The 21,440-nt window shown below is 55.7% G+C and overlaps 1 protein-coding gene across 2 annotated transcripts; it reads right to left on the bottom strand.

Moving 5' to 3' along the window:
• Positions 1-598: 598 nt before the first annotated feature.
• Positions 599-14,515, bottom strand: KLHL21 (kelch like family member 21). Of its 2 annotated transcripts, none has more exons than XM_016953263.4 (4): positions 11,647-14,515; positions 8,900-9,305; positions 5,357-5,429; positions 599-3,988 (listed from the first exon to the last, which is right to left on the bottom strand). In XM_016953263.4, exons 1-4 carry the CDS (start codon positions 12,665-12,667, stop codon positions 3,986-3,988), a joined length of 1,503 nt encoding a protein of 500 aa, XP_016808752.1. In that variant the 5' UTR covers positions 12,668-14,515; the 3' UTR covers positions 599-3,985. The 2 variants fall into 2 exon arrangements, with proteins under 2 accessions (XP_016808752.1, XP_016808744.1); XM_016953255.4 differs by having other exon boundaries at positions 599-3,537.
• Positions 14,516-21,440: the final 6,925 nt, after the last annotated feature.

Genomic DNA, 21,440 nt, shown 5'->3' with positions numbered 1-21,440 from the left:
CGAGACACTGGCCTCTCCCTCAGGTTCAGATGGACTCTGCAGATAGGAAAAACATCCTGAGCCAGACGGCTTGTGTGGATTCACAGCCTGGTTTGGGACTGTATTTGAAGGGCTCCACCTCCCCAGGTCCAAGGGCCATCTCATCGCAGATGGGAGTCTCATCACCACCTGTACGTACCGCAACCTCAGGAAGGGCTGTGGGAGCCGGGCCCGGGCAGAGGACCAACAGGCAAAGACCAGCTTTGGAGCAGGCAGGTTTCCTGGGCATCATCCGTTCCACAGCATTTACTTCTCAGGCCTCTCTCTTTAAATGGAGACAAGGTCTTCCCGTATTGCTCAGGGTGGTCTTGAACCCCTGGGCTCAAGTGATCCTCCCTCTTCAGCCTCCCAAAGCACTGGGATTGCAGGTGTGAGCCACCACACCCAGCCTCTTGGGCATGTCTTTTCCACTGCTTCATCGCTTGCTACAATCTGAGATGAGAAAGGGCCTGGAAGGCTGTTTAAGACCCTCAGTGTGAACCCTGGGCTCCATGCTGCCTGTTCCCCCGACAAGAGTCCCAGAAGACAGTAGCAGGAGGACAAAGGCAATGACTCCAAATGGATAGGAAATACTTTTATTGCAAAAAGTACTGAAGGTACCCTAAAACCTTAAGCAGGATTCTGGACATGGAAGCCTACAGAATAGACAAAAATAAATATGTCAACCTGCCCGACCCTCTGGGGTGAACTGGATGTGGACACTGGAGGGAGGGCGTCCTTTATTACATACACGTCTCTGAAGTCATATAAATATAGAATACCTTATAGTAGGTCAGCATTAAATACCAGTCACTGTGTTTATATAACTTAATTTGTGCTGTAGACAAAGTTCTGTACATGTAACATGTGGCCATGCCCAGGCATCCCAGCATCTGTCCTGAAGTCAGTGTAAAGACATCCTTAAGTGGTGGGGACATGACAGCCCAGAACCCACAGCAGAGGGGAACTGGGGAGAGGAGGGGGCCTGACCCTGGATCCCCCAGCTGGTGTCCACAGGCTAGAGGAACCCATTGCTGCAGAGGCTGGTGCCTGGTCTTCCCCGTACTTGGTCTTCTAAACCCAAAGACAGGGTCCTGATGGTGGAGACCTGGGTAGGTCCGGAGGACAGACACAGGAGAGGGCACAATCCCAAGCGCAGCTCTCCTGCACTGGCTCGCACCACAGCCCTCATCTGAGTGGCCGCCACAAGCCTGGAGTACGGCAGCTGCCAACCACAGCAAAGCCGCAAAAAGACTGAGAAAACAGGAACCCAGAGTTCCACAGGGGCAAGGCCTTGCAGACCAGCCAAGCCCGAGATGCCCTGTGCTGGCAGTCATCACACAGTCTGGACAGCATGTCCTTCCTTGGGTGCCCAGCTCAGTGCCTGGAACGGTCAGGGATTGAGGGCGTAGCCAACCTTGTATGGCCAAACCCGGCCCTTACACCCCTGCTGACAAGGGAGACAAGCTGCCCTACTGAACTCCAACAACCTCTGGGTGGGCTCAGCAGCCCCTAGGAAGTTAAGCGAGAGCTACAGGGCAGGGGAGCTCCCTGAGGGAGTTTGCACAGACCAGGAGGGGCCAAGGGGTAGCCCCAAGGGAGCAGAGGAAGGAGAAGGGCAGGAAAAGGTCCAGGGCACAGGGCAAGCAACAGTGCCAGAGGGTGCCTGGTCACAGGAAGCCCAGCTGCACGTTCCATGCTGCCCACAGGACTCCCAGCCAGGCCCCAGCAGGCCTGGACAGTGCTGGGCCCCCATCCTCGGCCTTCCCAGCACAGCAGGTGCTGGAAGATGACCATGACCCAAGCGAGAAGAGCCGCCATGAACTGTGGTCATACCAGCCAGGGCGTTCTAGGACAAGACTTCCTAACCCGACAGCAATGACATCCACAGTGTATGGACTGGGCTCTTGAGGAGCATGAGGGAGAGGCCAGGCAGCCCTGTCAGGGGTCCTGGGACATATTAAGGCAACCAGCCATGCCATCTGGCCAGCACAAGGGACTTAAGTGCAATCTGCTAAGTGACAGTGCTAAGACTGTCTTCCTGCTGAGAACATCTCTATGAGTTAGTTCACTAGAAAAGGCAATAAACATTTGCTTTAACCTTCTTTAACGAGGAAAATGCAGTCTAAATGCCCTCTTCTCTAAAAAGGAGGCAAAGACAAAAACTCAAGCCAAGGCTACTTTGGGTACTTTGAGGGGAAACTGACCATTTCCAAGAGAAAACCAGGGGCTGCCAAGCTGCGGCATTCACCCGGGAGCTCCTGCAGAAAGCTTTGGCAATGGGACTTCTTAGACTGGAAAAATCAAACAAAGCTGACCCTGTAGAGCTCCTTCTTCTTCCCACTTCTTCTAAGGTCAAACTGCAAGCATTTTCAACTTTGGAACCAACCACCAAAGCCACCTCCTGCCCAGGACTTCCTTTAGAAGCAGTGGGACTCCTCACGCGCAGGCCCAGCAAGGGCTTGGGCACCCGCAGCTGTCTGCTTGGCTGGGTGTCAATGATCACCTCCCAGGGCCTCCTGGGAAGGAGAGGGTGAGAGGTGAGGACACAAGAGCCAGTCAGGGGGTGGGAGCAGGGGGCTATGGCTGAGGAGGCCCAGCATCTGATAGGACCACATCCTCTTCACCCTCCAAGCCCACACCCCTGCTCATGTCCCACTGTTCTGGGTGCAGCCTCTGGAGGGCAGCCCTCTGAGGTGTTTTGATGTAAGCCCCTGGCAGGGGCCAGGAGCTAGGGAGGCAGGCTCCCCACACCTCTGGACATGGAATTTGGGACCCCACTTCAGCCTGTCTGCCTGGTCCGCTGCTCCAGGTTCAGGCCATCCTCAGCCTCATGGGAGGACCCTTCTCCCTTCACGCATCCCTCCCAAGTCGTCCTCTCCCAAGGTGGGAACAAGTAGGTGCAGATGACAACGGCAGGAGGGGTGTGCGCCGCGTGGGTGAGCTGTGATCCGCGGGGTGGGGGTGACCTCCAAGACCCAGAAACATGTGCTGGCAGGAAAGTGGCTCTTCCTCAACTGCAGGGAGGGCGTTCCCGACGGCCTCTGATTCAGGCTCTCAAGGTATAGAAACCTTCCAGGTAATGGATCCTGGGCTGGCTTCGCCACCCAAGAGCCTGTGCTCCTCCTGTGAGCCCAACCTGTCCTTGTGCACAAAGGAGTGGGGGCACTGCCCCGCAGAGGTGCCAGTTACCTGCACCGAGGCCCGTGCCGGGCCAGACTGGGGCTAGTGCAGCTCATCAGGGTCCCGCGGCGGCCGGGGTCGGCCTGGGTCCATGTCATTGCTGCCACTGTCCAACTCGAAGCCACGCCCACCCGAGAAGGTCTGGGGCATGAACTGGCGGAAGATGCTGACACTGCCATGCCAGAAGGTGGGTTCTGGGAGCCGCCCCACCACGCTCCATGCCCGAGTCTCTGGGTCATAGGCCTCTACCACGTCTGAGAGTTCAAATGTATTGTCGTATCCCCCAGAGACGTACAGCTTTCCCCCAAGGACGGCCAGGCTGCCCCCCACATGTACCTGTGGGCCAAAGGGATGAGTGAGTGGAGGTCAGAGGAGAGGGTAGGGCAGGGCCCCACCTGGGGAACCACTGGAGACAAGGCATGCCCTGTCAGTACCCCAGAGGGGTGGCCTTGGCTCTCCCAGAAAGCAGCAGAGAGGCCAACCCCTTTCCAACACCCTGCCTAGGAGAACGGGCCTCCCCGGAGGCAGCTGGGCCTTCCCTATGGTGATGAGGGTGCCCGCTGCAGCACCAGGCCTCCCGTGTGCAGGTCGTGCCGAGCAGCGCTTCCTACGTTCTCTCTCAGAATCTCTGCAGTGGCCCTCTGGGCTGAGCAGTGCTGTTCTCCCCATGTTACAGATGGGAAAACTGAGGCTTGCATGGCTGACAGTGGCAGAGCTGGGCTCTGAACCGCGAGGCTGGATGATTCCTTCCATCTTTCCCAAATTTGCTACGACTATGTGCAGCTTACTGCGGGGAAAACAGAAAGCTGGGTCTCTTAAATGCCAGGACATGAAGCTGTGATGTAAGCTGTGAGGCCAGATGTCACGGAGTGTAGGTTTGGAAATGTTAACAGACAGACAGGAAAGAAGGCTGTAGGCAATATGATGTGTACCTCAGACTAACACTGCTCACATGGCCAAATGGCACTGAAGCCTCCCTGTCCCATCACTGTCAGGCTGGGCACCCCTCTTCTCAACAAGCCCAGAGAGAAGGGGTGGACCCTGGTTGTCCTATTCAGAACACACAGCAAGTGCTCAACACAAGTATTCCCACAGTGGGCTGGGCATGGTGGCTCATGCCTGTAATCCCAGCACTTTGGGAGGCTGAGCCAGGCAGATCACAAGGTCAGGAGATCCAGACCATCCTGGCTAACACAGTGAAATCCCGTCTCTACTAAAAATACACAAACAAAATTAGCTGGGCGTGGTGGTGGGCACCTGTAGTCCCAGCTACTCGGGAGGTTGAGGCGGGAGAATTGCGTGAACCTGGGAGATGGAGCTTGCAGTGAGCCGAGATCGTGCCACTGCACTCCAGCCTGGGTGACAGAGCGAGACTCCGTCTTAAAAAAAAAAAAAAAAAAAAAAAAAAGTATTTCCACACTGACTTCCTCAGGAACCAGCTGGGCGTGGTGGTTCACGCCTATAATCCCAGCACTTTGGGAGGCTGAGACAGGAGGGTCACTTGAGGCCAGGAGTGTGAGACCAGCCTGGGTAACACAGCAAGACCCTGTCTCTATGAAAATTTTAAGAATATCCTTTTGTATCTACATATGAGAAAAAAAATTACTGGGTGTGGTGGCACACGCCTGTAGTCTCAGCTATGCAGGAAGGTGCGGTGGGTGGAGGCTGCAGTGAGCCATGATTGCACCACTGCACTCCAGCCTGGGTGACAGAGCAAGACCCTGTCTCAAAAATAAAAAAGGTAGGTCACAGACCTCATGCTGACTCTGCTCCGGCCACACGGGCTGCTGGTGTATCCAAGAACACGCCAGGGTGCCCTGCTGCAGGGCCTCTGTACCTGCTGTCCCTCTCTGGAACAGTTGTCCCCAGATGACTGTATGCCTTGCTCCCTCACTTCCTTCTGCTCTCTGGCTCACAGCAGATACTCAATAAACACTGCTCAAATGTGTGCTAAGCTGTGTAATCCTAGGGTATTACTTAACATCTGTGTCTCAGTGAGCCTTAAGTGCAAAATAAGGGTAAGAGCAGCCTTCTATTAATTGAGATGAGACCCACCCATCATGGCTGTGGATCCCAAACACTCATCACGACGACACTTGGGTTGCAAAATCAGGACCAGCCTGTGCTTCCAATGCTGGCCCGCCTGAAAATTTACCTGATTCATGGACGGGATCTTGTCCCATTCGTTCCTCGTCGGGTTGTACACGTCCACCTCGGCGGAGTCATCCCTGTGGAGGGGGCAGCAGGAGGACAACTGCTCAGAGCGAGGAGGAAGTGCACACATGCAGGGCTGGAGCGGAGTCCTCCCCTGGGTCACTGACTCCTCCAGTGACCTGGATCTTTCTGATGCCATCCAGCAGCACCCTTGCCAGGTAGGCTCCATCCCCAGCTCTTAGGAGCCAATTTCAGCCCCCTGTGCCCACTCAGCCAGGGCTCCAGGGCCAGAACCCTCACTCCCAAACCTGAAGATCAGGCTTTTGAGTACTTGAAGCCCATTCAGTGCCTTCCCATCACCCAGTACCCAAGGTGGCTGTCCCCCACCCCCCAAGCCTACAGTAGCTCCCTTGAGATCTTAAAGAAGCCTCCTTGCTCCACTGTGCATCCCCACAGGCCCTGGAACACTCCTTGCCACTGTCCCCAATATCACTGTGAGCCCCCAACCCTGTCCTGTTCACTACTATGTTGAAGTACCCCTCACTTTGGGGTCAAGACCCTTCAACTTCATCTGACACCCTTCATATCCCCACAGTAAAAGGCTCAAAGGCACAGCCTTGAAAAGCAAAGATGCAGGCCAGGCACTGTGGCTCACGCCTGTAATGCAGCACTTTGGGAGGCCGAGGCTGGTGGAGTGCCTGAGGTCAGGAGTTCGAGACCAGTCTGGCCAACACGATGAAACCCCCGTCTCTACTGAAAATACAAAAATTTGCCAGGTGTGGTGGCATGTGCCTGTAATACCAGCTGCTCAGGAGGCTGAGGTAGGAAAATCGCTTGAACCCGGGTGGCTGAGGCAGGAGAATCGCTTGAACCCCGGAGGCGGAGATTACAGTGAGCCAAGAGCGTGCTATTGCACTCCAGCCTGGGAGGCATAGTGAGTGAGACTTCGTCTCAAAAACAAAAAAAAGAAACAAAGATACTACAAGACAAACAACAGTAGTTGTGAACCTGACACGGCAGCACAAAACCAGCCACAGACAATGCATAGACACGAGCCTGGCTGTGTGCCAAGAAAACTATCCATGGACAGACATTTACATCTCGTCTAACTTGAAATGTTATTCCTGATTTTTTGCCCCCAATCATTTCAAAATGTCAAAGTCACCCTCGGTTTGTGGGCCCTGTGGTGGTGGTGATGATGATGATGATTACACCCTGGAACCTGCTAGGCTGCCCTGTCTTTCCCCAGCAGAGACTTGCAAACCACAGCCCAGAGGCTGGACAGAGCTCACTGGCATTCCCAGAGGGGGCTACTGCACCCCAGCCAAGGAACCATTTTGTACCAGAACCAAGGGGAGGGAGGCCCAGGTCATTTGTGGGTCACATGGACAACGGCTGAGGCTGTGGCCTCCCTGAGAATGGCACGTCCTAGGCACAAGCTGCCCAAAGACAGGTGGTGTTCTGGGCAGAGGGTTATGTGGCTCTCGAAGAGCCAAAGTGCACAGACAAAGTGACACTGGGACAAATAGCCCAGGGGGACCAGCCCCAAGCAGGGCCCCTGCATGCTTAGCCTTCTCTCTAGGGCTCAAGCAGCTTCCACTCAGGCTGAGCCTGGGCGCCCCTCCTCTGTGCTCCGGCACAGGTCACACTGGTAAGATGAACGCATGCAGCCTATCCAGAGCACTGCCTCCTCCCACACGTGCAAGTGGCTTAGGAAACCCCTGGCAAGGTCAGCAGTGGGTGGGCGTGGCGGGGCAGACCCTCATGCTTCCCTATGGGAAGGTTAACCCAGCAGGCAGACCTCCCTGGCGCACATCTTCACATCTTGCTCTAGGACAGATGGGGGAGGGGAGGAGGACTCTCAAAGACACTGGGCCTGGAACCACTGCCTAGGGGCCGAAAGGAAGGTTCTGGCCCTCTGATAAGTTGTATTTATAGCCATCTCCACCCCCTCTTTGAAGACACCTTCACAACTTGGGGGAGGGAGAGCTGGGCAAAGGGTCAGATGATGTTTTATAATGGGACCAGAGCTGGCTGAGATTCCAGGGCTTTCTCAGAGCAAGACCATTGGTTCTGGGCATGTGGTGGTGCCCAGCTACTTGCGTGACAAGCAACGCCACCCCTGTTCTTCTTGGTGCTCACTCCAAAAGCCTGGTAAGGAGCCTCCTGTCTGGGGGGATGGTGGGGCAGATGCCAAGGCCAGGGCAGCTCTGGCAGTGCGAGGCAGGGGGCCAAGGAGCAGGGAGCTCACATCCCCCAAGCTCCCCGTTCAAAGCCCCAGCACGAAAGGGCACAGTGGGGACTGTCATTCAGTTCTTCCCCTTCCCTCCTGGACCCAGAGCTTCAGGCAGGCTCTAGGCTGGGAGGGAGCAGCAGGATATGTGAACAAGCAGCGGAGTACAGCAGGCAGGGGCTGCCCTGCGCCATCATTGATGCCCAGAAACCAGCCGGAGGCAGCATTTGGCTGTGACCAGACAGGTCATCAAGGCCAGCAGACACATGATGACCCACAGGCTGCCTGTCTCTGCTCCGTGCTGCTCAGCCTACAGCCTGCTCTTGCTGGAAGAGCTCAACTCCACCACCTGTGAAATCGCTTAAGCAAGCCTGGGGTTTTCCTTAAACCCAAAGGAATGGAACAAGCACTCTGGGCTCCGAAAGACCAGGCCTGGCTGGGTGTGGGGGCTCACACCTACAATCCCAGCACTCTGGGAGGCAGGAAATGTGAGACGATTGTTTGAAGCTAGGAATTTGAGACCAGCTGGGGCAATACAGCGAGACCCTGTCTCTACAAAAAGTTAAAAAATGAGCCAGGTGTGGTGGCTCGTGCCTATAATCCCAGCACTTTGGGAGGCTGAGGCAGCTGGATCACATGAGGTCAGGAGTTCTAGACCAGCCTGACCAACATGGAGAAACCCTGTCTCTATTAAAAATATAAAAATCAGCCAGGCATGGTGGCACATGCCTGTAAGCCCAGCTACTTGGCAGGCTGAGGCAGGAGAATGGCTTGAACTTGGGAGGCAGAGGTTGCAGTGAGCCAAGATCGCGCCACTGTACTCCAGCTTGGGCAACAAAAGCGAAACTCTTCTCTTAAAAAAACAAAACAAAACAAAAAAAACCAGACCGGGTGCAGTGGCTCACGCCCGTAATCCCAGCACTTTGGGAGGCCAAGGCGGACCGATCATGAGGTCAGGAGATCAAGACCATCCTGGCTGACACGGTGAAACCCCATCTCTACAAAAAATACAAAAAATTAGCCAGGCATGGTGGTGGGCGCCTGTAGTCCCAGCTACTCTGGAGGCTGAGGCAGGAGAATGGCGTGAACCCGGGAGGTGGAGCTTGCAGTGAGCTGAGATTGCGCCACAGCACTCCGTCTCAAAAACAAAACAAAACAAAAACAAAAACAAAGAGACCCAGCCTCCAACCCCAGCTAAGCCTCAGTTTCTCATCTGTGGAAAAGGGAGAACAGCCATGATGTGTGCTTAGGACAGGGAGGGCCTGGTAAGAGACACCAAACACACAGTGGGGCTCGGCACCTGGAACTCACCTGACAAAGTACATGAGTCCGTTTAGAGTCGCAGTCTTGGGGGCGAAGGACCAGGGCGGGAGCTGGCCGCAGTCCACCAGCGACCACAGGTCGGTGTCCGGGTCGTAGCACTGCATTACCATGGTCTCCTTGCCGGCCAGGGAGCCGATGGCATAGAGCCGGCCACGGCACGCAGTGGTGGAGCAGTTGTCCATGGGGTAGGTCATGGGCTGCAGGGCCTCCCAGGAGTCGGTGGTGTGGTCATAGCGCTCGGTGCTGTCGGCGGCCACCACGTACAGCAGTCCGTCCAGCACAGAGGAGCTGTGGTACTCGCGGGCCTTCAGCATGGGCGCCACCTCCGCCCACTCGTTCACGCTTGAGTTGTACCTCCACACGCAGTCATAGAGCCGGGAGCCATCGGACCCACCTGCCAGGACGCATGACAGGCAGAAGATCAGCCCACTCAGGTGAGTCACCCACCTGCACCCTCCCAAACTTCCGCGAGGGCCTCTCCCTTGGGAGGAATTAACATCACTGGGCTTCACCCCAGACGCACATCCTCTCCCCAAAGCCCAGTCCACATGTTGTGGCTAAGGCAAAGCACACGCTGACCACTGTCCAGCGAGATGACTGCTGCCAAGCCTCTACCAAACAAAGGTCCTGAGTGCAATGCTGGAAGAATCCAGCAGCCTCCTCTGGACACCGCCCCCCAGCCATGCATACACCTCAGCAGACCAGAGCCCTGGGCCTTGGGACAGTTCTCCTGGGGAGCCACAGAGCTTGTCGGTAGGGCACACAGGGACTTGCTCACTAACTCCTAGGCTTCCTGGGCACCCTCCAAGCAAGGTTCTGCCAGGACAAGATGAGCGGAAACCCACTTCCTGCTTTAAGCAAGAGACCTAACGCTACACTGCGAGGCCACTTCTCGATTCTGGTGCAGGTTACAAAGCTGTGTTTGGTTTAGAAAAATCCACGAACCTGTGTAAGTATAATATATATATATATTCTTCTGCCTGTATTATTATTATTACTTTTGAGACAGAGTCTTGCTCTGTCACCCAGACTGGAGTGCAGTGGCATGATCTCAGCTTACTGCAACCTCCACCTCCTGGGCTCAAGCAATCCTCCCACCTCAGCCTCCTGAGTGGCTGGGACAACAGGCACATGCCGCCACGCTCGGCTAATTTTTGTATTTTTTGTACAGACGGGGTTTCGCCATGTTGTCCAGGCTGGTCTCGAACTCCTGAGCTGAAGTGATCCACCCACCTTGATATCCCAAAGTGCTGGGATTACAAAGAGCCACTGCACCCGGCCCTGTATTTTTAATTTCAATAAAAAGCTAAGAATAAAAAGTGGTACTGGCTGTAATCATAAATTACACCAGGTCTATTAGAAACCCCAGGACATGAAGGGACCCCAAGCATCCTGGGGGCTGTACCCCTTGGCCTCCCAGGCTGGTGCCACAGGACAGAGCGGACAAGACATTCTGTTTCACAGCCCTGAGCTCTAAAGGGAGAAAAGCAAGTTCTTGTTCTTAGGAAGTGAGCTCTGCCGGCCTCCTCCCTTCCATGGAGCTGTGTGAAAGGCAGCTGAAAGGAATGAACCAGCCACCTGCCTAAACCCAAGGGATTAACTGCTCTGCTGGGACATTTATGGAAGGCTGTGCAGAAAGCTGGGACCAGTCTGGCCAGTTCTGGGAAGAAATTATCTGCTCAAAGCCACTGGTCAGACTTTCAGAAGAGGGGAGGGACACGGTCCCCAATCAACTTGGGGACAACCTTGGATTGGAAAGAGGCACAGATTCTGGCAGAACCCAGCAGAGGCTGGACTCAGAGCAGCAGGCTAAGGAAGCTGTGGCAACAGAATCCAGCAACTGTCCCACCTGACACCTCAGAGCCCCACTGGAACTCGGAGCACGTCCCAGAGTGGGCTCTCTCGCGAACATGCAAGGCTGGGCACAGCAGCTGTGACATCCCAGTCCCCACCTGCTTGCCTGATAACCGCCTCACACGCCTGCCTGGTGGGTTCTTTCCTTATATAGCAGTCACAGAGACCGCCCTTCCTCACCCCGGCAAAGGAGGTAGCCTCATGTTTGAACTGGGATTTATCTTTAATAAAAACCGTAGAAGCCCAAACTCAGGCGGACTGGGACCCGCCTACCATGACTCGGCAGTGTTTTGGGGTTTGGGCCAAGTAACTGGAAGAAAACCTCTTAACATGTGACCATGTTTACAGTCTCTGGGGAGTTCAGCCTAAACACCATGTGACCAGAGCACAGAGCCTAGGTGCAAGCCCAAGGGAACCTTGTCACCGGGTGACAAAGAGTGAGTCAGGGGGCCCGGTGTGGCTCAGCAGGGAGGGAGAAATTCCCCGGCTTGTGGGGAACAGATGCCTCACCGGGCGTCGGCCTCCTGCCCGTCCCTGGATTCCTTAAGGAGAAAAAGAAAGCACCCATTGTGCGGGGTGAATGCCCCAGTATCTTCCAACCAAGTGGAGAGGCACCTCCTGGGCACGGAGTTGGCTCAGCCTGGCAGCCCCGGCCGCACGGGGCACAGAGCCCACAAGCAGCTACTTGTCCCGGCTCACACAAGGGGCCTTTCTTCAAGGTTGAAAGTATCGCCCAGAGAAATGTAGTCACCAGAGCCCCAGCTTGGACTCAGGTGCGGCCCTAGGATTCCAGGCTCTGTGCGCTTCCCCCGCGAATAGCTGGGCTCCCGTACCGGAGAGATTCAACCCCAGAGAGCCTGCCCAGCCCCTGGCCCACTCACCCGTCACGTAGATGTCATTGCCCAGCGCCACGATGCTGTAGCCTCCGCCCAGGTGGTCTGGGAACTCGGCCAGGTAGCGCCACTGACCCGTCTGCGGGTTGTAGCAGTCGACAGTGACCAGCTCGTCACAGTCCTGGTCGCAGCCGCCCACGAGCACGAGGATCTCGGCGAGACCGGTGGACGGGCGAGGACGCATTCGGGGGCAGGGCCCGCGGTCGTGGCGGTCGTAGCGCGCCGCCTGGAAGTCGCGCGCCTCGCGCAGCAGGCGCAGGCAGGGTGGGCAGCGCGCCACCAGCGGCTCGGCCTCGACGTGCGCCAACAGGTAGAAGCGGCGCACGAAGGGCAGGCGCACGGCCTCCAGCAGCTGCGGCCAGTGCGCGGCGCGGCGCGGCGGGTCAGCGCGGACCCAGCGCAGCGCCAGCTGGTAGGCGGCCTCCTCCTTGGGCACACACAGCCCGTCGTCCCGCAGGTAGCGCAGCAGGCGCGCCAGTGGCAGCCGCTCCAGCTGCTCGGCGCCCAGCTCGCCCACGTGGCGCAGAATGAACCGCTGCGCCGCGCTCGCCAGTCCCGAGCAGCTGAAGGCCTCAGCGAAGTCCTGCATGTCCAGGCAGTTGGCCAGGTCGAGCTGCTGCTGCAGGAAGGCCCCGCACGCCTCCTTCACGGCCGGGAACTGCAGCAGGTCGGCGGCGCGCAGCAGCGGCTCAGCATTGTCGCCGCTTACCGCCACGCGGCCCGTGTAGCTGAAGTCCAGCAGCAGCTGCAGCATGTCGGGAGGCACTCCGTGCAGGCGCACCCGCTCGGCGCGGCTCTCGCGCAGCTGCCCCGCGAACATGGCGCGGAAGTAGGGGCTGGCGGCGGCCAGCACTGCACGGTGCGCCGGGAAGTCGCGCCCGCCCGCCGCCTCCAGGGTCACGTCCAGGAACTTGCGCTCCGCGCGGAGCTGGCTCAGGCCGCGCAGCAGGCTCAGGGCGTGCGCGGGGTCCGAGAAGGGAAGCACGGCCAGGGGCGCCGGTCGCTCCATGGCGCCTTCACTAGGTTGTCGAGGACGCCGCGGCCGGGGCCTGCGGAGAGACGCGGCGCTCTAGGCACCGCTGCTATAAATAGGGCGGGGCGCCGCGGCTCTCGAGGGGCGGGATGGGCGGGGAGACGTCTGCACCGCCCCCTTAACCCCTCTATGCCCGGCGCCACCGCCCCCCGCGAGTGCGGGCTCGCCTGTCCCCCGCGCGGCGCCCGCCCCCGGCTCCGCAGGCTGAGTCACCGCTGTCCGCGGCCGGCTCCCTCCCTCCGCCCTTCTGCGTCTCCCCGCTGACGCCCGGGCCGGGGACAGCGAGTGACAAGTGCCAGCTCCGAGGGCGGCCTCGCCGCGCGCCGGGACCGGGGGCCTCCCGGGGTTGCCCACGACCCACCCGGCCCGGCTGCTGAACCCAACCCGGGAGAGGCGAGCTCGGCCCTGAAACCAAAGCCACCCCTCCTTTCACGCCAGACTTCCCAAGGGCGCCGGCCCAGGTCCCGGGGCGGCTGGGTACAATGGCTTTTTGTTTTGCTTTTGAGTTCCACTAGTTTCAAGGGTTGCTAGTTAACCCCATCACGGGACACACTCAAAGGACAGGCTTTTTACCATTCTGGACCAAAGCAGGAACGCGTATAAAGTTTTTCGGTGACGTTTTTTTCTCGGCGCATTTATAAGCGACCCGGGGCCGGATTCCAGGAGTCGGCCCCACTCCTGTGTTCCTGAAAGAGCTTCTGACTCAACCACACAGGCGTTAACTTTAGTCGGCTTCACGCGCAGTTGTAGTTTCCGAGTCTGTGTCGCAGCTGCGGGCTCCGGGGCTGCCCGCCCTAGGGGCTCCCGGGCCTCCCTGAAGCAGCTGCTCGGACTCCACGAGAGGGTAACTGGGTATAAAGAGCGAGGGCTCAAAGTCAGATAGGAGACCGCCTTGAAACTAGATGACGCCACTAAGCACAGTCCCGCCGTCACTTGTACTGCGTGGGGAATGGTGAAAGAAGGAATCGCCCTTATTTTAGTTCCGATAGAGACAGCACCACTTTGAATGTCACTTGTAGGGGAAAAAGAGCCCTCCCTTGGAGGCCATTTTTTCCTCAGTGGAAGGTAGGCTTTGCTCAGTTTTAGAAAAGACCCCTATTTCACCACCAGGACTGCTGCTTTGCAGAGAACACTTGGGTTTGTGCTGTTTTCCAGCCCCCCTACACCGGTGGGCCTTTGAGAACGCATTCCTGAGGAAGGCGCCCGCCCACGTGGGTCCCAGAGCAGGCCACGCGCATGGGAGCTGGCTATCATTCCCTGGTTCCAGCGAGGTCTAGGGCCGCGTAGCGTTTCCAGAAGACATTTTGTTTTTATTCCACCTCTGAAATGAGAACCGCAGGCTTTCTCTTCTACTTAAGAGTTTCACGTCATTTTGCCATAAGAATGCATCTGGTCTGAATTTCAGGGTGAGCATGGGCAGCACAGGCCCAAATCAGAAAACATTCAGGTACCCAGGCGGGCCGCCTGTTGCCCATAGAAGGACTGTTCACACAGCTATTCAAGGCAGCGGCAGCATTCCTGGGCCCAGGAGCAGGGCCAATAGCTTCCTTGCACAGGCTTTGTGACAAGAAAGGCTGAGTAGCCAGGAAGTGGAATGTTTGTAGGGAAAAGAACTCCCGTCCCCTGGGTCAGCTTACCCATCTTGCGTAAGTCCAATGATTAAATCAATAATGTTTCCATAGTTGAGGATTGAGTACGGTTTTTCTGTATTCCCAATAACAGGGATTATTTTTAAACATCATATTTCAGTCTTACTATGTAGCCTTGAAGAATAATGATGTATTTATTGAAATGGAAAGATGTTTGAGCTATAAAGCGAAAAATCAGATTACTCATTGTATGACCCAAATTGATTTATATGTATTCATATGCCTAAAAAAATTTATTAAGTTAACATTTTCGGCCAGGCACCGTGGCTCACGCCTGTAATCCCAGCACTTTGGGAGGCCGAGGTGGGTGGATCACCTGAGGTAGCGAGTTCGAGACCAGCCTGGCCAATATGGCGAAATCCTGTCTCTACTAAAAATAAAACAAATTAGCTGGGTGCTGTGGCGCACGCCTGTAATCCCAGCTACGCGGAGGCTGAGGCTGGGGCAAGATTTCTTGAGGCCAGGAGTTTGAGACCAGCCTGGGCAACATAGTGGGACCCAATATTTTGTCTCAACAAAAAGTTTTCAAATTGGCCAGGCGTGGTGGCATGCATCTTTAGTCTCGGCTACTTGGGAGGCTGAAGTGGGAAGATCACATAAGCCCAGATGACAGTGAGCTGTCATTGTTCCACTGCTCCCACTCTGCCTGCCCCACCCCTGAAAAAAAGAAAGAGCTAAATAGCATGCCTGGGTTAGTAGGTTATTCAAAATTCCTAACACAGCTGATAGGTCTAAATCGGTTCCTTTCTTTTCTCACCACATTCCTTTGTTGACTTATCTATATATATACATGGTTTCACATGCCTGGTAGGCCCCGGTTATCAATGAAATACTTATTTTCTCAAGATATGAATTCTTAATTTTATTTTGAACTTAAATTAACATTAACAGATAATGTACGTGTAGTACAGAAGAGAATGCAGGCAAGCAAAAACAAAATGAACATAACCACCTAGATGACATGTTTTTTGTTTGTTTTTTGAGACGGAGTCTCACTCTGTAGTGCACTGGCATGATCTGAGCTCACTGCAACCTCTGCCTCCAGGTTCAAACACTTCAAGCTTGAACCCGGGAGGAGGAGGTTGCAATGAGCTGAGATCGCGCTACTGCACTCCAGCCTGGGCGACAGAGTGAGACTCCATCTCAAAAAAAAAAAAAAAAAATTAAAATTACAAAAATGGCCATTGCCTAAGTAATTTAAGATAATGTGATTTACCTGAACATTCTGAGGCTAAAAATTAAAAAGTGATTTAATGTGTGATGTGATTTAACAAATAGTTATTATTTTAAAAAACAACTTAATTTTGGTATTTAAATTCTAATTTAAGGCAGACAGAGCAAGAGGTGACTAAAATTACATTACCTTTTTTTTCTTGAGACAGAGTCTCGCTGTGTCACCCAGGCTGGAGTGCAGTGGCGCGATCTCGGCTCACCGCAACCTCCGCCTTCCGGGTTAAAGCAATTCTCCTGCCTCAGCCTTCCTGAGTGGCTGGGATTACAGGCATGCACTACCACTCTCGGCTAATTTTGTATTTTTAGTAAAGATGGGGTTTCTCCATGTTGGTCAGGCTGGTCTCAAACTCCTGACCTCAGATGATCCACCCGCCTTGGCCTCCCAAAGTGCTGGGATTACAGGCATGAGCCACCTGGTCTGGCCATGTTACCTTTTTTTTTGAGACAGGATCTCCCTCTGTTGCCCAGGCTGGAGTGCAGTGGCACAATCTCAGCTAACTGCAACCTCTGCCTCCCAGGCTCAGGTGATCCTCCTACCTCAGCCTCCCCAGGAGCTGGGACTACAGGCGTGAGCCAACACGCTTGGTTAATTTTTTAAATTTTTTGTACAGATGGGGTTTCGCTGTGTTACCCAGGTTGGTCTTAAACTCCTGGACTCAAGCAATCCTCCAGTCTTGGTGCTGAGCCAAAGTGCTGAGATTACAGGCATCAGCCACCACGCCAGACCCTAAGGTCATTTTAAAAGTGGCTGTTTACAGCCTGGCCAACGTGGTGAAACTCCATCTCTACTAAAAATACAAAAATTAGCCAAGCGCGGTGGTGCACATCTATAATCCCAGCTACTCCAGAGGCTGAGGCAGGAGAATCGCTTTAACCCAGGAGGCGGAGGTCACAATGAGCCGAGATCATGGGACTCAAGCATGGAGGACAGAGCAAGACTCCGTCTCAAAAAAAAAAAAAAAGAGCAGCTGTTATTCTTTTTTTTTCTTTAAGAATATTTAGGAACACACTCCTTAGCCTTGATTACGTCCACAGCTATTGTACCTTTTCTTGTATCATATCATACACCCTGATTTTTTCAGATTCCAGGTTTTCTAAGGTATGGTGTATAATGCACTTACCATATATAACTCCTTTTTTTTTTTTCTTTTGAGACGAAGTCTCCCTGTGTAGCCTAGGTTGGAGTGCAGTGGCGCAACCTCAGCTCACTGCAACCTCCGCCTCCTGAGTTCCAGTGATTCTCCTGCCTCAGCCTCTTGAGTAGCTAGGATTACAAGCACGCACCACAACACCTGGCTAATTTTTCTATTTTTTGTAGAGATGGCATTTCACCATGTTGGCCAGGCTGGTCTTGAACTCCTGACCTCAGGTGATCTGCCTACCTCAGCCTCCGCTGGGATTACAGGCATGAGCCATTGTGCCCAATCTAAACATTTTTTCTTTAAGGAATGTTGCGCTATTCTCTATTTATTAAATTCATTTACATATGTAAATGAGATAGGGTAAGTAAAAACATTTAAACAGTGTTTGACATATAGTATTAGTTATTATCTTTTTTTTTTGAAACAGAGTCTTGCTCTATTCCCCAGGCTGGAGTGCAGTAGCATGATCTCGGCTCACTGCAACCTCCACCTCCCGTGTTCAAGCCATTCTCCTGCCTCAGGAGAGTAGGTGGGATTACAGGCACCTGTCACCATGCCTGGCTAATTTTTGTATTTTTTTTGTAGAGATGTGGTTTTGCCATGTTGGCCAGGCTAGTCTCCAACTCCTGACCTCAAATGATCCATCTCCCTTGGCCTCCCAGTGTTCTGTGATTACAGGCGTGAGCCACAGCACCCCAGCCTTTAGCTATTAACTTTCCTTTTTCTTTTTTGGAGACAGAGTCTTGCTCTGTTGCCCAGGCTGGAGTGCAGTGGCACGATCTCGGCTCACCACAACCTCTGCCTCCCAGGTTCAAGCGATTCTTCTACCTCAGCCTCCCAAGTAGCTGGGACTACAGGTGTGCGCCACCATGCCCAGCTAATTTTTTTTTTTTTTTTTTTTTTATTGATCATTCTTGGGTGTTTCTCGCAGAGGGGGATTTGGCAGGGTCATAGGACAATAGTGGAGGGAAAGTCAGCAGACAAACAAGTGAACAAAGGTCTCTGGTTTTCCTAGGCAGAGTGTTTGTGTCCCTGGGTACTTGAGATTAGGGAGTGGTGATGACTCTTAACGAGCATGCTGCTTTCAAGCATCTGTTTAACAAAGCACATCTTGCACCGCCCTTAATCCATTTAACCCTGAGTGGACACAGCACATGTTTCAGAGAGCACAGGGTTGGGGGTAAGGTCATAGATCAACAGGATCCCAAGGCAGAAGAATTTTTGTTAGTACAGAACAAAATGAAAAGTCTCCCATGTCTACTACTTTCTACACAGACACAGCAACCATCCGATTTCTCAATCTTTTCCCCACCTTGCCCCCTTTTCTATTCCACAAAACCGCCATTGTCATCATGGCCCGTTCTCAATGAGCTGTTGGGTACACCTCCCAGACGGGGTGGTGGCCGGGCAGAGGGGCTCCTCACTTCCCAGTAGGGGCGGCCGGGCAGAGGCGCCCCTCACCTCCCGGACGGGGCAGCTGGCCGGGTGGGGGGCTGACCCCCCCACCTCCCTCCCGGACGGGGGCGGCTGGCCGGGTGGGGGGCTGACCCCCCCACCTCCCTCCTGGATGGGGCGGGTGGCCGGGTGGGGGGCTGAGCCCCCCACCTCCCTCCCGGACGGGGTGGCTGACCGGGCAGGGGGCTGACCCCCCCACCTCCCTCCCAGACGGGGCGGCTGGCCGGGCAGAGGGGCTCCTCACTTCCCAGTAGGGGCGGCTGGCCGGGCGGGGGCTGACCCCCCCCACCTCCCTCCCGGACGGGACGGCTGGCCAGGCAGGGGGCTGACCCCCCCACCTCCCTCCCGGACGGGGCGGCTGGCCGGGCAGAGGAGCTCCTCACTTCCCAGTAGGGGCGGCCGGGCAGAGGCGCCCCTCACCTCCCGGATGGGGTGGCTGGCCGGGCGGGGGGCTGACCCCCTCACCTCCCTCCCGGACGGGGCGACTGGCTGGGCAGGAGGCTGAGCCCCCCCGCCTCCCTCCCGGACAGGGTGGCTAGCCGGGTGGGGGGGGCTGACCCCCCCCACCTCCCTCCCAGACGGGGCGGATGGCCGGGCGGGGGGCTGATCCCCCCACCTCCCTCCCGGACGGGGCGGCTGGCTGGGTGGGGGGCTGACCCCCCCACCTCCCTCCCGGAGGGGGCGGCTGGCCGGGCGGGGGGCTGACCCCCCCACCTCCCACCTGGACGGGGAGGCTGGCCAGGCGGGGGCTGACCCCCCCACCTCCCTCCCAGACGGGGCGGCTGGCCGGGCAGAGGAGCTCCCCACTTCCCAGTAGGGGCGGCCGGGCAGAGGTGCCCCTCACCTCCCGGACGGGGTGGCTGGCCGGGCAGGGGGGCTGATCCCCCACACCTCCCTCCCAGACGGGGCGGCTGGCCCGGTGGGGGCTGACCCCCACCTCCCTCCCGGGCGGGGTGGCTGCCGGGCGGAGACGCTCCTCACTTCCCAGACGGGGTGGCAGCCGGGCGGAGGGGCTCCTCACTTCTCAGACGGGGCGGTTGCCAGGCGGAGGGTCTCCTCACTTCTGAGACGGGGCGGCCGGGCAGAGACGCTCCTCACCTCCCAGACGGGGTCGCGGCTGGGCCGAGGCGCTCCTCACATCCCAGACGGGGCGGCGGGGCAGAGGCGCTCCCCACATCTCAGACGATGGGCGGCCGGGCAGAGACGCTCCTCATTTCCTAGATGGGATGGCGGCTGGGAAGAGGCGCTCCTCACTTCCCAGGTGGGATGGCGGCCGGGCAGAGACGCTCCTCAGTTTCCAGACTGGGCAGCCAGGCAGAGGGGCTCCTCACATCCCAGACGATGGGCGGCCAGGCAGAGACGCTCCTCACTTCCCAGACGGGGTGGCAGCCGGGCAGAGGCTGCAATCTCCGCACTTTGGGGGGCCAAGGCAGGCGGCTGGGAGGTGGAGGTTGTAGCGAGCTGAGATCACGCCACTGCACTCCAGCCTGGGCACCATTGAGCACTGAGTTAACGAGACTCCGTCTGCAATCCCGGCACTTCGGGAGGCCGAGGCCGGTGGATCACTCGCGGTTAGGAGCTGGAGACCAGCCCGGCCAACACAGCGAAACCCCGTCTCCACCAAAAAAATACAAAAACCAGTCAGGCGTGGCGGCGCGCGCCTGCAATCGCAAGCACTCGGCAGGCTGAGGCAGGACAATCAGGCAAGGAGGTTGCAGTGAGCCGAGATGGCAGCAGCACAGTCCAGCTTTGGCTCGGCATGAGAGGGAGACCGTGGAACGGGGAGAGGGGAGAGGGGAGAGGAGAGAGGAGAGAGGAGAGAGCGCCCAGCTAATTTTTATATTTAGTAGAGACGATGTTTCACTGTGTTGGCAAGGCTGGTCTCTAACTCCTGACCTCGTGATCCACCTGCCTCGACCTCCCAAAGTGCTGGGGTTACAGGTGTAAGCCACCAGGTCCAGCTTAGCTATTACCTTTGTATTCTACCAGTATGAACTCAAGAAGCTCATTTGATTCTTCTATCTATAGGTCAGATTCACTGTGTGAAACACTGACAATATATAGTCTATAAATTATTAATGATTTCAAATGATTCACACACATATTCATACAGTTTTCAAGTTACTAAAAGCTGAAAAGAAGATTTTGTGGAATTTTCACTTTTTTTCCCATCTCCTGGAAACGGAAGTGAGCAAGGCAGAAAACAGAGGGTAAAAAGAATTCCTAAGAATATACTGGGCTGGGCGTGGTGGCTCATGCCCATAATCCCAGCACTCTGGGAGGCCGAGGTGGTGAGATCGTTTGAGACCAGGAGTTCAAGATCAGCCTGGGCCATGTGGCAAAATCCCTTCTCTACAAAAAATACAAAAATAACCAGCACTTTGGGAGGCCGAGGAGGGCAGATCATGAGGTCAGGAGATCAAGACCATCCTGGCTAACACAGTGAAACCCCGTCTTTCTAAAAAAACAAAAAATTAGCCGGGCATGGTGGCGGGCACCTGTGGTCCCAGCTAGTCGGGAGGCTGAGGCAGGAGAATGGCATGAACCCAAAAGGCGGAGCTTGCAGTGAGCCGAGATCGCGCCACTGCACTCCAGCCTGGGCGACACAGCAAGACTCCGCCTCAAAAAAACAAAAAACAAAAACAAAAAACAAAAATAAGCTGGATGTGCTGGTGCATGCCTGTAGTCCCAGCTACTAGGAAGGCTGAGGCAGGGGGATCACCTGAGCCCAGGAGGCCTAGGGTGCAGTGACTATAGTGAGCCGTGTTCGAACCACTGCACTCCAGGCTAAAAAAAAACAAAAAAAAAAACACAAAAAAACAAAGGCTGGGCGCAGTGGCTCAGGCCTGTAATCCCAGCACTTTGGGAGGCCAAGGCAGTCAGATCACCTGAGGTCAGGAGTTTGAGACTAGCCTGGCCAACATGGTGAAACTCTGTCTCTACTAAAAATACAAAAAATTAGGCTGGGTGCCGTGGCTCACACCTGTAATCCCAGCACTTTGGGAGGCCAAAATGGGCAGATCACAAGGTCAGAAGATGGAGACCATCCTGGCCAACATGGTGAAACCCTGTCTCTACTAAAATACAAAAAATTAGTTGGGCGTGGTGGCGTGCGCCTCTAGTCCCAGCTACTCGAGAGGCTGAGACAGCGGAATTGATTGAACGGGGGAGACAGAGGTTGCAGTGAGCCGAGATCACCCTACTGCACTCTAGCCTGGCGACAGAGCAAGACTCCGTCTCAAAAAAAAAAAATTTTTTTTTAAATAAATA

Source organism: Pan troglodytes, chromosome 1, assembly GCF_028858775.2.
Source record: "Pan troglodytes isolate AG18354 chromosome 1, NHGRI_mPanTro3-v2.0_pri, whole genome shotgun sequence".
NCBI classification, from domain to species: Eukaryota; Metazoa; Chordata; class Mammalia; order Primates; family Hominidae; genus Pan; species Pan troglodytes.
The sequence above is the reverse complement of the archived record's forward strand: the minus strand, read 5'-3'. Positions and strand labels throughout refer to the sequence as shown.

Coding starts and splice junctions, on each gene's coding strand:
- KLHL21 (XM_016953255.4), bottom strand. CDS start 12,667: ATGGAGCGACCGGCGCCCCTGGCCGTGCTTCCCTTCTCGGACCCCGCG. Junction 9,306..11,646: donor CAATGACATCTACGTGACGG/GTGAGTGGGCCA, acceptor GCGTCCTGGCAG/GTGGGTCCGATGGCTCCCGG. Junction 5,430..8,899: donor GGACTCATGTACTTTGTCAG/GTGAGTTCCAGG, acceptor CCCCCTCCACAG/GGATGACTCCGCCGAGGTGG.